We start from the raw sequence: 18,588 nt of genomic DNA on the forward strand, positions 1-18,588 counted from the left end.
CGCAGGCTTAAGCCTGAGCAGAGGCCTCTTCCTGACGCGTGCAGCTGAAGATGACTTAGATAATGTCTCACGCTGTGTTTCTCTGACTGGTTCAGGCCTCTCGGTCGTTCACTCACAGCTCTTTCTTTGCTCACGCAGCTTTTCTGTCTCCGTTTTGAATCCCTCTCCTTATCAAGCTGTCAGGAAAGCCATCTGATAACCTGAGCTGTGCTCCCCTTCTCCCCCTCTCAGCTCCCTGCGTCAGCACATGCAGAGAGAGAGCTCTGTTTCATCTGCCAGTCTAAGATGGAGGAGGGCACGATGCAGAGCTGGGTCGTCTCTGGAGAGACGGCAGAAATCTTTTCAGCCCCATAGCCTTCAGAGAGAGCAGGAGCTATAGGAGCCGACTGCTGGGACAACACAGCGCTCCTCTAAAGCAGAGTTAGTGTTTGACTGAGCTAACTGTCTGATAACACATATATTCAGACCGTTTAGCATCACAGAGAGCAGGAGAGCCTCTGACAGGAGCATTAACCCATTCACTGCTTCACTGCACAGGTGTTTCTGCAGCTGCTGATGGGACCTGCTGACAAACATCTTCAAACAGAACAAGAGAAACTCCTCTGACTGCAGAGCCTCAGATTCAACATTCATCTACAGTATCTCACAAAAGTGAGTACACCCCCCACATTTCTGCAGATATTCAATTATATCTTTGCATGAGTCAACACTGGAGAAATGACACTTTGACACAATGAAAAGTAGTCAATGTACAGCTTATATAACAGTGTAAATTTATAGTTCCCTCAAAAAAACTAAAGAGACAGCCATCAATGTATAAATCACTGGCAACAAAAGTGAGTACACCCCTAAGGGAAAATACCCAAAGTGTCAATATTTTGTGTAGCCACCATTATTTTCCAGCACGGCCTGAACTCTCTTGGGCATGGAGTTCACCAGAGCTTCACAGGTTGCCTCTGGAATCCTCTTCCACTCCTCCATGACGACATCCCGGAGCTGGCACATATTCGAGACCTTACGCTCCTCCACCTTCCGTTTGAGGAAGGTGGAGATGTTCAATCGGGTTTAGGTCTGGAGACATGCTTGGCCAGTTCATCACATTTACCTTCAGCCTCTTCAGTAAGGCAGTAGTCATCTTGGAGGTGCGTTTGGGGTCATTATCATGTTGAAATACTGCCCTGCGGCCCAGTTTCCGGAGGGAGGGGATCATGCTCTGCTTTAGTATGTCACAGTACATGTTGGCATTCATGGTTCCCTCAATGAACTGTAGCTCCCTAATGCCAGCAGCACTCATGCAGCCCCACACCATTACACTCCCACCACCATGCTTGACTGTAGGAAAGACACACTTGTCTTTGTAGTCCTCACCTGGTTGCCGCCACACACGCTTGATGCCATCTGAACCAATTAAGTTTATCTTGGTCTCATCAGACCGCAGGACATGGTTCCAGTAAGTCATGTCCTTACTCTGCTTGTCTTCAGCAAACTGTTTGTGGGCTTTCTTGTGCATTGTCTTCAGAAGAGGCTTCCTTCTGGGACGACAGCCATGCAGACCAATTTGATGCAGTGTGTGGCACTGACAGGCTGACCCCCCACCCCTTCAACCTCTGCAGCAATGCTGGCAGCACTCCTACGTCTATTTTCCAAACACAACCTCTGAATGTGACGTCAAGCACGTGCACTCAGTTTCTTTGGTCGACCATGGCGAGGTCTGTTCTGAATGGATCCTGTCCTGTTAAACCTCTGGATGGTCTTGGCCACTGTGCTGCTGCTCAGTTTCAGGGTGTTGGCAATCTTCTTATAGCCTTGAATTCTTTTTTTCAGATCTTCAGAGAGTTCTTTACCATGAGGTGCCATGTTGAACTTTCAGCGACCAGTATGAGAGGGTGTGAGAACTGAAATACCAGATTTGACACACCTGCTCCCAATTCACGCCTGAGACCTTGCAACACTAATGAATCCCATGACACTGGGAAGGGAAAATGACTAATCATGCTCAATATGGGCATTTTCACTTGGGGGTGTACTCACTTTTGTTGCCGGTGATTTATACATTGATGGCTGTCTCTTTAGTTTTTTTGAGGGAACTATAAATTTACACTGTTATATAAGCTGTACATTGACTACTTTTCATTGTGTCAAAGTGTCATTTCTCCGGTGTTGACTCATGCAAAGATATAATTGAATATCTGCAGAAATGTAAGGGGTGTACTCACTTTTGTGAGATACTGTATGTGACAGACCAATCCCATGATGCTCCACTCACAGCTGCACTGCCTAACTCACACTGAAAAGCTCACACACTGCACAGCTCACACTGCACTGCTCACACTGCACTGCTCACACTGAAAAGATCACACACAGCACTGCTCACACTGCACTGCTCACACACTGCACTGCTCACACTGCACTGCTCACACACTGCACTGCTCACACTGCACTGCTCACACACAGCACTGCTCACACACAGCACTGCTCACACACTGCACTGCTCACACTGCACTGCTCAGACACAGCACTGCTCATACTGCACAGCTCACACTGCACTGCTCACACACTGTACTGCTCACACACAGCACTGCTCACACACAGCACTGCTCACACACTGCACTGCTCACACTGCACTGCTCACACTGCACTGCTCATACTGCACTACTCACACACAGCACTGCTCACAGTGCACTGCTCACACACTGCACTGCTCACACACTGCACTGCTCACACACTGCACTGCTCACACACACAGGTCACAAACTACATGGTTCCCACTCTGCACGGGACACACATTGCATGGGTCACACACTGCATTGCTTACACCTTTACTGCTCACACAACCTGTACAGCTCATACACTGCATGGCACACCGCGTACACACACACACACACACACACACACACACACACACACACACACACACACACACACACACACACACACACACACACACACACACACACACACACACAAAGTAACCTATGTGGTAACTCACTGTCCCTAGTCTTTGATTAACCAGTCAGAAAATAATAATAATTGTAATAATAATAATAATAATAATAATAATAATAATAATAATAATAATAATAATAATAATAATAATAATAATAATTATCATTATTATTATTATTATTATTATTATTATTATTATTATTATTATTATTATTATTATTATTATTATCATTATTATTATAACAATAAATTTACCTCCTGGTTTTTGTTCCAGTGGTATCAGCCAATCTCCATGGCTCTGTGTCTGCACAGGATTAAATACGACTCTCTGAGGTTAGATGCCTCATTCATCAGATATTTGTCAGGAAAAACATTTTGTTTCTTAGAAACTACTCATGAAAACACACACACATTGATTTTCTCTTTGATTCCTCTGTTTCTGCTCCTGAACTGTAGAGTTAACTTTCAGGTAGTGCACAGCTGGCCCGCGCTTTGCTTAGCATCTCCAGCCCAGAGCCAGAGCACAGAGAGGAGAAGTCTGAGGTTGTGGGAACAGAAGAGGTGATGGACGGTCACTGTGCTGGAAGAAACTCAGGTTTATGCTGAACAATGAGTGATTCAGGGGTTTACACTGATCTTCAGACATCCTGCAGGGAGAGTCCAGGCAAACCAAAGGTGACTGTGCAACTGCAGGCTCTGCATGTTCGAAGAGTTCTGCAGGTTCTGTGGGTTCTGGGAGTTCACTGTTTGCTGGTTTGCTCCTGCAGCTCTGAGAGCAGGGGGGGACCAGCGGTGGATCATAGCCAGAACGCTAATGTTCAGAAACATGCTCTGAGAGATGTTCTGCCCTGCTCTCTGTAAGTGATTATTTTTCATCTTTATGCTCATAAAGGTCCCCATCAGGCCTGCATTTAGTGGAAATGCACTTTTATGTAGTGAGATAAAAGAGAAGGAAAATAAAGTGCTTACTGATGGACACGCAGAGCATTTTATTGTCCCATTAATACAGTGAAGTGAACTGCAGGAGCTCATTCATCGTCCTCCAGCCTGAAATGGCTCAGCCAAAGAATCCCACTTCTGGAGAGGTCAGTGCTTCAGAGGAGAGACGCTCGCAGCATCAGTCTGGCTCTATACTGAAATAAATTAAGTGTTTTACAAGAGCCTCTCTGTTTGGCATGTGTCCTCCTCAGCTGAGCTACTAATAAAACGTCACTGTCAGGGAAACACACAGCACATATCAATCTTCAGGGTGTTGTCTGAAGCATGCTGCAGAAAAATCTATATCATAATTTATTGACAGGAACAACATGTTCTCTACAAGCTCAGCCAGACGAGGATGAATGTATGGAGCACAGGGGAGAGGAGGAGGAGACAGTATGGAGAAACAGAGGAGGTGAAAGACTGATGGAGATGGAGGAGGAGCAGTCCAGCAGAGGTTAAAGACTGCGTGGAGAGGACTTTAAAGGGAGCGGACTGTGTTCAGCTGCATGTTCAGGGAGGACACAGCAAACAATTAATGTACCCTACACACTGACACTTACACTTACACTTACACTTACACACACACACACACACACACACACACACACACACACACACACACACACACACACACACACACACACACACACACACACACACACACACACTCACACCAAGCGAGCAGTGGTTCCAGCAGGAGGTGGAGGAGGAGGTCAGCGGTGCTGTGCTGAACAACAGCGTCCCTCTGTTTGACAGGGAAACACAAACTCTCAAACACTGGCGCCGCACACACAGAGCGCCTCCTGACATTTGTCCACAGCAGCTCTTTACGGCTGACTCAGTTTGTCTTGGCTGAGTCAGAGCCCTGAGGGACGTGTCTGTTTGTCTGCGTTGATGTTTTGCTCTAACACCTGACCGACAGGTTGGACATGCTCACTGGACTGTGCACAGCAAACCCTGCTCCTAAAGCAGCTCTGGGTCAGTTTGGGTTTAACCTTGGGGAGCTGCAGGGACCAGGCCATTTATTCAGAGTGACATGGAGGCGGAAGGAGGAGTAAATGGCTGGTTTTTATGCCTGATCCTCCCCTGGGCCCACAGATAACAACCACTGTGAGCTTCCTGTGGGTTTTCCAGACTTTAACAGGAACACAGAATGTCCTGAGATCCCCCAGCTTTAAACACAGCAGGAAAAACAGAGACCAGGAGTCAGGGGTTTAAGTCCACACACACCCACACTTCTCTTAGGTCGTTCAATCACAATATCATAATAAATGGTTGCAGCTTTATGTTGGCTATTTGTGTGTGTGTGTGTGTGTGTGTGTGTGTGTGTGTGTGTGTGTGTGTGTGTGTGTGTGTGTGTGTGTGTGTGTGTGTGTGTGTGTGTGTGTGCGCTGCCCTGATATCAAATTATGTTATAGATGGGACATGTTGCTCTGTCACCTGCGTCTCTTCTCCAGGTTTGTTGAACTGGCTGTCAGCTCGCTGCCGGGAGCACACGCATCACAACATGCTAAAAGCACGAGGGCTTCAGCTGATAAAGAAACACATCATCTCCATTCAGCTCCCTGTGTGTGTCTATCTGCAGTGCCATGTGTGTGTCTGAATCTGTGTTTGTCTCTGAGCAGAACGCATAAACAAGTTGCTCAGCTGATGACTCAATCATGACAGATGCATTCATGAAGCCCCACCGGTCCTCAGTGTTCACCCACTGACATTCACTGAGAGGGCCGCTGTGTGAGCGTGTGTGTAAGTGTGTGTTGTGTAACACACTCCTCAGCTGAGACCTCTTCAATCACTACAGTATAGACTGAGCACACAGACAGGCGAGCAGCAGTCTTTACATCTGAGGGCTGAAAGCAGAGGAAGGATGTCAGAGGGAGGAAGGTGTGTGTGTGTGTGTGTGTGTGTGTGTGTGTGTGTGTGTGTGTGTGTGTGTGTGTGTGTGTGTGTGTGTGTGTGTGTGTGTGTGTGTGTGTGTGTGTGAGTTGAAGTGAAGAGGAGACGAGGAGGCCTGAAGAGCTGGAATAGGGTATGAAGGTCTGAGGGGAAATGAATAGGCGGCATGTTAGAAAACACAAATGGCGGGCTCCCCATCTGCTGCCATCATTAACATTAAGAGCGTCCCTAATTCAGGCTAATGACTGGAGCTGAGGAAGTAAACAAACTGCATGTGAGGACGGGCAGAGGACCAGGAGGAGGGGGAGCAACACGCTCAGAGAACAGAGCAAAGTGAAGGTGTGACTGCTTCTCTGCTGTGAGCAACAACTCAGGGTCAGCAGGTCCGAAAAACATCCACATGAAAATATCTGCCTCTGTAGATCTGACATGTTACATATGACTCCTCTCAAATATATATGACAAGGTAACATAAGGCTGCTTTAATGAACGAAAAAGAACCAAAATTAAATAAAACCATAAAGTTAACCTTTAAAAACTGCACACTGTCCCTCTAAATATTACACGCTAAACATTTAAAAACTACACACTGTCTCTTTAAACTTTCACTTTCCCTTTAAAAACTACGCTCCGTCCATTTAAATACTACACACTGTCTCTTTAAAAACTACGCTCTGTCCCTTTCAATACTACACACTGTCTCTTTAAACACAACACACTTTCTCTTTGAAAAAATATTCTCTTCACTTTCTCTTTAAAAACTTCACACTTTCTCTTTAATTAACTACACACTGTCCCTTTAAATACTACACACTGCTTTAAATACTACACACTTTCTCTTAAAAATTACACTTTCTCTTTAAAAAACTACACACTTTCTCTATATATAAAAAAAAAAATCTTCCTTTACTTTCTGTTTAAAAAATACACACTTTCTCTTTAATAAACTACACACTGTCCCTTTAAATACTACACACTTTCTGTTTAAAAACTTCACACTGTCCCTTTAAATACTACACACTTTCTGTTTAATAAACGACACACTGTCCCTTTAAATACTACACACTTTCTCTTTAAAAACTTCACACTGTCCCTTTTAAAACTACACAAGGCCCCTTTAAAAAAATAAACAGTGAGTTATAAATCTTACAGTAATCCAGTCAGTCTGTTTGGATGGTCTCAGAGGAAACTTAAATCTGGACCAAATGAGTCTGATCTTGTGTTCCTGGCTCTGGTTTATCGTAGTTTTCAGGATGAATATTTAAAAACAAATTCAATCACAGAATGAATCTTCACACACAGATCTGAGAACATACTCTGGTTCTGGACATCTCTGTGTGGTTCAGAGCTGTCCTTGGAGCCAGCTTTCAGAATGTTATACTGTTGAATGATCAGGTTTGTTAAAATTTCACCCAAACAGTGATGTTGGCCTGGAAACTGTTTATTCATAATTCTTTTATTAACAGAAGTTACACCTTCACACTCACATTGATTTTCTATGAAAAGGCTTCATTTCCAGCTTGTACTGCCTCATGTTGGCAGAAAGTACTCTGCTTTTTCTAACACCCACTGCTCTGAGAGTGGATTGTGTAACCTGGGGGCTAAAAGAGAGCCTGAACTCACCGTGGTGGTTTTGACTCGGCCTCCGGGCTGTGTACAAGTCCAGCCAGATTTATTGACTAACAGGTCACAGCCTTCGTCCTCCAGGCATGGCACCATCTCACACCACTGCTTTTTCCGAACAATGCCAGCTGAGGAGAAAACACAGAGACGGAGATCAGACAGGTGAGAGTTAAAAGAGCAGTGAACAGATGAGGGGGGGTTGCAGAGATGTACAGATTAAAATAGGGGGAGTGGGTTAGGAGAGAACAGATGGACTGTGACAGATATGAGCAAAAAATTTAACATGATTGAAAATGATGGAAAGGAGCAAATCCCAGAAAAATGTTCCGATACATATAAATGGAGTAAAAAGATGGAGAGATGTGGAGGATGGAGGGGAAGAGAGATTAGATATGCAGGAGAAGCAATGAAGTAAGGAGACGATTGAGAGATATGAGAGGAGGGAGTGACAGTGAGAGATGAGGGGAAGATAGAGAGAATCAGAGAGATGGAGAGGGTCAGGTAAATATAATCAAACACCATTAATACACCATGAATAATATTTAACAAGGCTACAGCAAAAACGCACATAACCTGTCAGACGTGTGCATTTCAACATGTCTGTCAGATTTTACTGAAAGCCCAAGAACAAACATTAAGAGATGAACAAACTGATCACAAATCAGATCAATCCAGAGTTCAGAGAGTTTAGCCTCTGCTCGTTGACTCCACAGATCATAAGGTGAGCTAACACTGTTAGCATTTGTTAGCATGCTGATTTACTGCTGATATAACTGTACAGCGGAAATAGCATCAATTCAAGGTTTAAAGATATTAATTTATTATATGCAACACATGAAAATATAATAAGTTCACGTCTGTTTCACAATCACTCTTTATGGATATTATTCATATTTGTTTATGTGATGGTGATTAGAGTAATTTCAACAATCCAAATGATTGTCTTATGCTCAATATATATATATATATATATATATATATATATATATATATATATATATATATATATATATATATATATATATATATTATACGCAACACATGAAGGTAAAATAACTTCAAGTCTGTTTCACAATCACTCTTTATGGATATTATTATTATTTGTTTATGTTTATGTTTATGTGATGGTGATTAGAGTAATTCCAACAATCCATTGGCCCTTGTTTATCAAACATGCGTACGACTGAAAAATGGGTGTACGCTTCATTCCACGCACAGATCGGCATTCATCAATCTGAATGTTGGCGTCGTGTACGCTCAAATCCCACGCCAGGTCTGAGTTTGTGTATGTAAGTTTCATGTCAGTGGAGAGCGGGGTGCAGTGAGGGAAATCCGTCTGTGGAGGAGGAGAATTAGATCATATGAACGCAAAACATTTTCAGAATTAAAAACTGATGATCTTAAATTAATATTTAGATCCTTGAATTAGATATGACACCAAGAATGTTGTATTTTAGTTTGTCACATCCATGCTGCTGAATTACTGCAGTGATTTCCTTGCAGGTGAGTTTTTTCTGATACGCTCTATTTTCCGACTGCCGAACAACGGTGTCATTTCCTCTCTACCTGTTGCTATGGCGTTGTTGATGACCGGCATGGAGAAGTTCCTTTTTCCCAGTAATGCGTCTCTCCATGTCGTACATTCTGTGGGTTCGGCCAACTGAACCTTGAATATTTAGGGGCATGTTATGTAAATTACGATTGTTTTCAGCCGCCACATTGATCAACAGCTGATCAGGCGTACGACGTGACTAGCCCTGGTATGCACGTTTCATAAATCACACATGACTGTTGCCGTAAACTGGTTTTTACTCCCAGATCTGCGCAAATTCCCATGCAAGATTGATAAATGAGGGCCAATATGATTGTCTTACGTCAGAGGGGGAGGAGCTGGTTGTGGAATAGCCAATCAGACGTGTAACACTGATAAAAGGGAACAGTTTTACGTCACATCCGTCTCACATTGGAGCTGGCTTCCGATTCACGTTGGAACAGCCGTTAGTCGGCTGAGAGTGGAGGTCTGCAGCTGGACCCCTCTCCTTTTTTCAGCATTGCGTTATTTGGCGTAACAAAAAGGACTCATATTCCTTTACTCCATTTGAGACAATGTGAATAACAGGTTGGCATGAGTAAGATCGGGCATTTCAGGCCATGTTTATTGTGTTTCTTCCAAAGTATTATTTAATTTGACCGTTTATTAAGATGATACAGATGTGCTTGGATGGATGGATGCATAAATACTAGCTCAACAGGACATCCAGTCCACTTTTTCGGACTCGGTGAGTTAGCTTTCGTTTAGCATCTTTAGGATTGGTTTTGTGCTGCTGAAAAGATGAGACTTTATTTCTGCATCGCAAAAATGTAGTCATCTGTGGTGCCCATTCCTGGACAGGAAGATTGATATGACGGAGTCTATTTTAAAAGGTCTATGGATGGAGTTCAGGATGGTATAAGGGAGCCGGGTGAGACTAACGCGGCTGCTGTCCCATCAGACAACTGCAGCTTCATCAGCAGCAGCAGCAGTCTCTAGCTCGGCTCCCTGTGACAGACATAAACAAGGATTTGTCAGAGATGCAACATGAGATTCAACCTGACAGAAACATGAGCAGAGCATGGTAGCTAAGTCTTGCTTTTCTGACTCTAGATTAGTGGACAGACTCTGACAGACCTCTCTGTCTTTCTCTCAATGGGATTTATCATGACGGCTCAAAGCACGTTGCTTTATGATCAGCTCTTACACGTACCATTTTTTTTTTTAAGTCAGTGTGTCTGATTTCAAACTTTATATATGTTGATGTGAACACAGCATTAAGCTGCATGTCACTAGGTAACAGCCCTCACTCACTGGGACACCTGCTCCTTTCTCCTCTGGTTCTCCTCACACCACAACTCCACAGCCCTGTTCCTGCTATCCATCTTTCCTAACAGGCTCATAATTATAACCCTGAGGACCATCATACGGATATGAATTGAGATTTTCTTCCTCTTCATTGACAGGAGTGACAGTCTGATCCATGTGTATCAATGTTAAACAGAGGCAGAGGGACTGTGACGTCATGTTCAAATGCCGGTTTTTAATGCAGAAGTAAAAAAACTCGTACTAAAACGTTTCCAGGAGACCCTGTGGTTTATTCATCCACGCCCCTCTGTAGTCATCACCCTCTGAGACACCACACTGTCTTACACTGTCTCTGACTGGCAGGTGTTCCTCAGGGCATCTTTCTAACACCACTGTTATTCTGTTTAGTAAAGACTAGCTGTGAGCTCTGTCATCACAGAGATTTCACCTCCATCTTCATTTAGCTCAAACAGATCCTGGATCCTGTCCAGAAAGCGGTGTCTCTCAGTGAAAACAACCGATGAAGTGTGTTTCTATCATACTGCAGCAAACAATCTGAACAAGAGGAAAGATGGTTTTAGTAGTCAAAGGCTCCAAAAGCAAAATGAATCCTCAGTTTGACCCTGATCTGCCCTGATCTGCCCTGAGCTGGTCCTTCAAAAAACCTTTTGCCCTTTGACCTCTATCATGTATTCAGCTGCTGCTCTCTGTCGGATGAGTACAGATGTTTTCTGTGAAGTGTTCCAGAGCTGAAGACAGATTTCCATTTTATGCAAATGTGGTCAACAACAAACTGTTGTAAACCAGCGTGTTCCAGCTCAGCAGTCTTTGCCGTTGGGGGGGCAGAAAGAGACATTAGAAAACCTGGATCATGGAGGAGAAGGGATGTGTCAGAGAAGATCTCTGTTCCTCCACGTTAATCTGTTCACTCAGAGTTTGGAGTTACTGACCTAACCTCAGGGGGTGTAGATCTGTTTTTATAAAGCATCTGTAGGTTAGCTTCATGTTGGCTGTATGTACAGGTAAATACAGATCAGTTTAACTGAACAGCTCGTCTATAATGAGACTGTAACTTCTGCTGTGTCCCTCAGTCCCCTCCTCTCATTCAGGACTCATCAGTTCCTGGTTCTTCATGTCAGCATGACTACATGTGTCCTGTGCTGTGTGGTCGATAAGTCCTGAGGATGTCTTTATTGCGTTTCTGCAGGATTTTAGTCAGAACGCCTTCACTGACCTCCAGTTGCACACAGACACTTCCAGACTGGAGTGATTGATGGCAGAGCTCTGGATCTGGCTGCAGGCTGCGCATCAGACAGTAAACATTAGTCCACATGCTGGGAGTCATTCCAGTGTCAGAGGTTTCTCCCTGCAGGGGGACACTGGAAGTCACTCCATACTGATCACATCCCCTCAGACTTCCTGCCCTCTTCTTCATGAGCTGGAGCCTGATCAGGGCTGGTCTGGCTTTCCAGCATCAGGCATCTCAGTCTGATCTGGTTCTGATCCGACCCTTCTGTAGGTGTCCCATCCACCCTGAGGTTCTTATTAACACATTCTGAGGGACTCGCCCTCCTCTGGGCAGCTTTCACAGTGACTTACTTCACATTTGGTTTATTGAGAGAGACTTTTGGCTGAGCTGAGCTGAGCCAGAACCTGGGCCCTTGGGACGATGGGCCCAGATGATGGCGCTGCCAGTTGTAGTTACAGAAACTCATGGTCAGTCTCAGAGAACAGTGAAGCTACGGGCAGCTGCAGCAGCTAACCGCCACGGTCACAGGTAAAGGTGTTCAGACAGACAACACCTGGGATACTTCCTGTTTGGATTACAGTGAACTAAACGTGAGACATCATGAACCATTTCATGTGTGTTAGCATCTCCTGCTAAAGAGCTTCATTGATAATCCATCACCTGAGCATCAGAGACAGCTCTGACCTGTCACACACACACACACACACACACACACACACACACACACACACACACACACACACACACACACACACACACACACACACACACACACACACACACACACACAAACACACACACACACACACACACACACACACACACACACACACACACACACACACACACAGGAACAAGCACACACACACACACACACAAAAAAAAAACAAGCACACACACACAGACACACAAACACACACACACAGAGGAACAAGCACACACACACACACACACACACACACACACACACACACACACACACAAACAAACAAGCACACAGGAACAAGCGCACACACACACACACACACACACACACACAGAGGAACAAGCACACACACACAGACACACAAACACACACACACAGAGGAACAAGCACACACACACACACACACACACACACACACACACACACACACACACACACACACACACACACACACACACATACACACACACAAACAAACAAGCACACAGGAACAAGTGCACACACACACACACACACACACACACACACACACACACACACACACACACACACACACACTCTAATGCTATGTGTAAATGTGTAAGAGCAGGTATCAGGTGTGATTGATCAGGTGAGATAAGGAGCAGAAGGAGAGAACATTATTACATCCTCCATGGGACACTTATCTCCCACCAAAAGGTGGATCACACTCGTGTCAACAAGCAGCATCTTGGCCTAATAAATTCTGTGTAATTCCATGCTGAGGCTGAGAGGGCAGAAGAAAGATGAGCTCCTGGCTGGGGTGGGGTGGGGGGTGGGGGTGGAGAGAGGAGGCCTGCAGACTGATCAGATCTGTGTAATAAAAGTGGTGCAGCAGCCTTTCAGAGACGGAGTGGTGACTCGGTGATGTGCTCTGATAATTACAAACTGTACACATCAGATGATAACACCTGGGCAGGTAGAGTCAGCTCTGAGTCTGGACAGATGACTCTGGACCTCAGATAAGATTAGCTTTAATGAATCAAACTCTCCAAGATATGATCACACCCTGCTCCGAGACAGCTAATACCACTCCTTACTGGCTGAGGCTGATAATTAGAAAAAGTGGTCAGCTGATGGCTGATTTATATCAACGATAACAGGCTGCTGCTGATAGAAATCCCTCACTCCTTTCTCTTTACACTTTCTATGTCCGGGATAATGTGTGGTCAGCTCTGTGTCAGGGTCTTATCCACCCTGTCTGGCTTTAATTTCCCGTAAGCACCTACTAGCCATACATACCCCTCTCATAACCCCCTTGTTTCCTTCAGATACAAACACCATTAATTAAAACATTAATTTAAACATCAAAGGAATGATAATTTTGTTGATTTGAAATGATTTCTATTTAAATTTTTTAAATCACCTTACAGTCTGTGGTGTTTGAAGCTAACGCCTCAGCCTCTGTAGATCTTTAGAAGTGAATTGTGTTTTTCAGTGGGGGGAGGTGGGGTCTTGCAGAGCTTGTCAAGCAAAATCATGCTGGTAAACAACTGTGGGTGAGAGCGGTGCGCTCTTTGGATGAGAGATCAGAATGGATACAAGGAGAAGATGTGAGATGACAGAGGCATAGCAAGATGCTGCAAGTCAGAAAAGTTGAGACAGCTCAACTCATCCGACTGAGGATGTGTCATGGTAGTTCAGAGAGACAGAGCGGCGTGATCGCGAGGAAAGACGACAGAGATCATGGAGAGGATGAAAGGATGGAGCAATCCACCTGACTATAAGCATGACAAACACAGTGTTATAGCAAGCAGATTCTCAAACACAAAAGACAGAAATAGACATAAGGAGACATTCATGGACAGCAATCGCACTGAGGATGATTTACATTACTTTATTATACCATGAATCAGCTAATTGGTGTGTGTACGTGTGGTGTGTATTCCACAGGAGGTGAACAAACAGAGGCGCAGACCAGTTAAAGCTGGGCCTGGCAGAGCGATGGTTATGATTTATTAACCTGAGCCTTTATTTATTCTGCATCTGGGCAGGCTGAGTTCTGCACTCACAGCACTGTGTGTTCAAATCAGCATAATTCCTGCTTCACTCCAATAAGCTCCAAGCCTAATGGACTCCCCCACTCTCTCTCTTACACACACATACGCACACACGTACACACACACACACACACACACACACACACACACACACACACACACACACACACACACACACACACACACACACACACACACACACATTTGATGCATTTATATGTATTTTCTTGCAGCTGCGTGCTGCTCCGGCCCAGCACTGCCTCTTGGAGAGCAGGCACGCGGCATTAGTCTCCTCAGGCTCAGTCAACGTTCTTTAAGCAAATCCACTGTGTCTCCATTCCACAAAGGACCGCCACCATGCTCACCCTGGGTCCTTCTTACTGTACGATGAGCAAACCCGTACAGCACACACACATTCACACACACTGTGTGCACAGTTTAAAGACAGAAACACAGCCGGGCTCTCAGTTATTGCTCCTGTTATTGGTGTTTAAAATGTGACTGCTCTGCACACAGCATCGGAGGCTGGGTAAAGGAGGACAGCTGAGAGACAAGACAGCTTTCCACACCCAGGCTCACTAATACAGCCAGCGTTAGCTCTGTATATCAAAAAACACACCCTCAGAGGCACACACACACTCACACACATGCAGAATAATCTCTTTGCTGACATGTCAGGCAACAAAGTCAAACAAAAGAGGGCTGTAAAAAGCCCAACAGTGTGCCATTAAGACTGTGAGATCTGCTTTCATCATGGAAATCCTTTCCCCTGTCTCCTTTTACCCAGAATCTCCAGTCTGGATAATTAACTGTACTATCTGACCTGCCGGGGCGGGCAGACACTCCCTAAACCTGCACTCAGCCTGGCAGGACTTAGAAGGAGGCCTGAGAGAAAAACCCAAAGCAAAGAAATAAATCCTCACGCTTTGTAATTAGCTTCCAGCTCTCCCCCCTCCCCCCTTCTTCGTCCCGTTGCTCTCAGCTCATTTCCTCTGTCCTCTTGTCTTTTCTCACAACAACCAGTCTGCTCTCATTTTCACTCCCTGCAGCTGTCCTCTGGATCTGATATCCTCATCTTTCCTCCTTCTCTTCTATCCCTCCTTTACCCCCCTGCTCCCTTCCCTTCCCTGTCCTTCCCCATGCTTCCCTCCCTTTCCTCCCCTTACTTGCTCCCTTCCAGTCTATTGCCCGTCCTGATTTCCATGGGATTTTTCCACCCGCTTGGCATGCTTGATGAGTATCAGCACACTAAAAGCTGTCAAGCCCCTCTTTAAAGCTGCAGCTTTTTGTTGCTGAAGTGAATTTGTCCCAAATAGCTGCTCTGCACTCATGAAACTTCAAGAGGCAGAAATAATGAGATAGCATGCTGACTGACGTTTCCAGACCTCAGCCTGTGTCTGTGTGCATGCATCTGTGGCTGTGTGGGAGTCTCCAGCTGTGTGTGTGTGTGTGTGTGTGTGTGTGTGTGTGTGTGTGTGTGTGTGTGTGTGTGTGTGTGTGTGTGTGTGTGTGTGTGTGTGTGTGTGTGTGTGTGTGTGTGTGTGTGTGTGTCCTTAATAATCCTCTGCTGCTATGAATGCTACAGTAATGAACACATGTACAGGATGGGGCTGTTTAAAAGCGTTGATGGTTTCACACACAGAGCAGGAGATAATGACACCTGAAAATCAGAGGTTTCTCTGTCAATGTGTGTTTAGAAATTTGTTCAGAGCAGTGTCCAGAGCAATGTTCAGAGCAGGGTCCAGAGCATTAACAACCATTCTATTTCAATCTATTCATAAATGTAGTCTGTAAATTATAAAGTTGGTAGACACACATATGGAACTCATGGAGCACTGTCAAAGAGCAATTTAAACTTTCTTGGAGAATTGATTAAGCACTGATGGACCACTGATGGAGCACATTGTCTGATAATAGGAGTAGAATAAGCCAATGACTGATTTTGTACGTTGTTCAACAAAAAAGGCACACATTTAGAGGAAGAAGTGGCTGTTTTCAGTATAGCTGTTCAAATCGCTCTTTTTTCAGCAACCCATCATTTGGCGTAACAAAAAGGACTCATATTTCATTGCTCTGCTTTGAGACAATGTGAAAAACAGGTTGGCATGAGTAAAATCGGGCATTTCAGGCCGTGTTTATTGTGTTTCTTCCAAAGTATTATTTAATTTGTACGTTTATAAAGATGATTCAAAAGTGTTTGGATGGATGGATGGATGCATAAATACTAGCTCAACAAGACATCCAGTCCACTTTTTCGGACTCAAAAAGTTAGCTTTCATTTAGCATCTTAAGGATTAGTTTTGTGAAGCTGAAAAGACGGGACTTTATCTCTGCATCAGTCACAAAAAATGTAGTCTTCCATGGTGCCAATTCCTGGACAGGAAAGATTGATACAACATAGCAGTGGGTCCAAACAGGAAGTATACCAGTGTTTGGAGAAGTATTCAGAGCAGTGTCCAGAGCAGTGTTCACAGCAGTGTTTAGAGCAGTGTTTAGAGCAGGGTTCAGAGCAGTGTGCAGAGCAGTGTTTAGAGCAGTGTTCAGAGCAGTGTTCAGAGCAGTGTTTAGATCAGTGTTCAGAGCAATAATCGCAGCAGTGTTTAGAGCAGTGTTTAGAGCAGGGTTCAGAGCAGTGTTCAGAGCAGTGTTTAGATCAGTGTTCAGAGCAATAATCGCAGCAGTGTTTAGAGCAGTGTTTAGAGCAGGGTTCAGAGCAGTGTTCAGAGCAGTGTTTAGATCAGTGTTCAGAGCAATAATCGCAGCAGTGTTTAGAGCAGTGTTTAGAGCAGGGTTCAGAGCAGTGTTCAGAGCCATGTCCAGAGTAGTGTTCAGAGCAGTGTTTAGAGAAGTGTTTTGGGCAGTGATCAGAGCAGTGTTCAGAGCAGTGTTTAGAGCAGTGTTCAGAGCAGTGTTCAGAGAAGTAATCAGAGCAGTGTTAAGGGCAGTGTTCAGAGCAGTGATCAGAGAAGTGTTTAGAGCAGTGTTCAGAGCAGTGTCCAGAGCAGTGTTTAGAGCAGTGTTCAGAGATGTGATCAGGGCAGTGTTCAGAGCAGTGTTCAGAGCAGTGATCAGAGCAGTGTTTAGAGCAGTGTGCAAAGCAGTCTTTAGAGCAGTGTTCAGAGCAGTGTTCTGAGCTGTGTTAAGAGCAGTGTTCAGAGCAGTGTTCAGAGCAGTGTTTAGAGCAGTGTTTGAAGCAGTGTTTAGAGCAGTGATCAGAGCAGTGTCCAGAGCAGTGTTTAGAGTAGTGTTCAGAGCAGTGATCAGAGCAGTGTTTAGAGCAGTGTTAAAAGCAGTGTTCAGAGCAGTGTTCAAAGCAGTGTTCGGAGCAGTGATCAGAGTAGTGTTTAGAGCAGTGTTTTAAGCAGTGTTTAGAGCAGTGTTCAGAGCAGTGATCAGAGCATTGTTTAGAGCAGTGTTTAGAGCGATTTCAAAGCAGTGTTTAGAGCAGTGATCAGAGCGATTTCAAAGCAGTGTTTAGAGCAGTGATCAGAGCATTGTTTAGAGCAGTGTTTAGAGCAGTGATCAGAGCAGTGTTGTGAGCAGTGCTAAGAGAAGTGTCCAGAGCACTGATCAGACTAGTGTTTAGAGCAGTGATCAGAGCAGTGTCCAGAGCAGTGGTTAGAGCAGTGTTTAGAGCAGTGTTAAGAGCAGTGTTTAGAGCAGTGTTCAGAGTAAGGTGCAGAGCAGTGTTTAGAGCAGTGATCAGAGCAGTGATCAGAGCAGTGTTCAAAGCAGTCTTTAGAGCAGTGTTCAGAGCAGTGATCAGAGAAGTGTTTAGAGCAGTGTTCAGAGCAGTGTTCAGAGCAGTGTTCAGAGCAGTGTCCAGAGCAGTGTCTGGGCAGTGTTCAGAGCAGTGATCAGAGCAGTGTTTAGATCAGTGTTTAGAGCAGTGATCAGAGCAGTGTTGAGAGCAGTGTTTAGAGCAGTGTCCGAGAGTGGCGTATAGAGCAGTGTTTAGAGCAGTGATCAGAGCGATTTCAAAGCAGTGTTTAGAGCAGTGATCAGAGTAGTGTTTAGAGCAGTGTTTAGAGCAGTGATCAGAGCAGTGATCAGAGCAGTGTTGAGAACTATTCAGAGCAGTGTTTAGAGCAGTGTTCAGAGCAGTGTTCAAGGCAGTGTTCAGAGCAGTGTTTAGATCAGTGTTCAGAGCAATAATCGCAGCAGTGTTTAGAGCAGTGTTTAGAGCAGGGTTCAGAGCAGTGTTCAGAGCAGTGTTTAGATCAGTGTTCAGAGCAGTGTTTAGAGCAGTGTTCAGAGCAGTGATCAGAGTAGTGTTTAGAGCAGTGTTTAAAGCAGTGTTTAGAGCAGTGTTCAGAGCAGTGATCAGAGT

The 18,588-nt window shown here is 44.7% G+C and overlaps 1 protein-coding gene across 2 annotated transcripts in view; it reads right to left on the bottom strand.

Annotated features, from left to right (window-relative positions):
* The window catches only part of tafa5a (TAFA chemokine like family member 5a), a 186,233-nt gene that overhangs the window by 7,720 nt on the left and 159,925 nt on the right, over positions 1 to 18,588 (bottom strand). For both annotated transcript variants that reach the window (XM_074698551.1, XM_074698552.1), the window contains exon 3: positions 7,447 to 7,574. In XM_074698551.1, coding sequence (XP_074554652.1) covers positions 7,447 to 7,574 — 128 coding nt within the window. The remainder of the gene's footprint in view (positions 1 to 7,446; positions 7,575 to 18,588) is intronic.

Source organism: Halichoeres trimaculatus, unplaced genomic scaffold (assembly GCF_033239565.1).
Source record: "Halichoeres trimaculatus isolate MK-OKI-2021-1 unplaced genomic scaffold, fHalTri1.1 fHalTri1_scaffold_21, whole genome shotgun sequence".
NCBI classification, from domain to species: domain Eukaryota; kingdom Metazoa; phylum Chordata; class Actinopteri; order Labriformes; family Labridae; genus Halichoeres; species Halichoeres trimaculatus.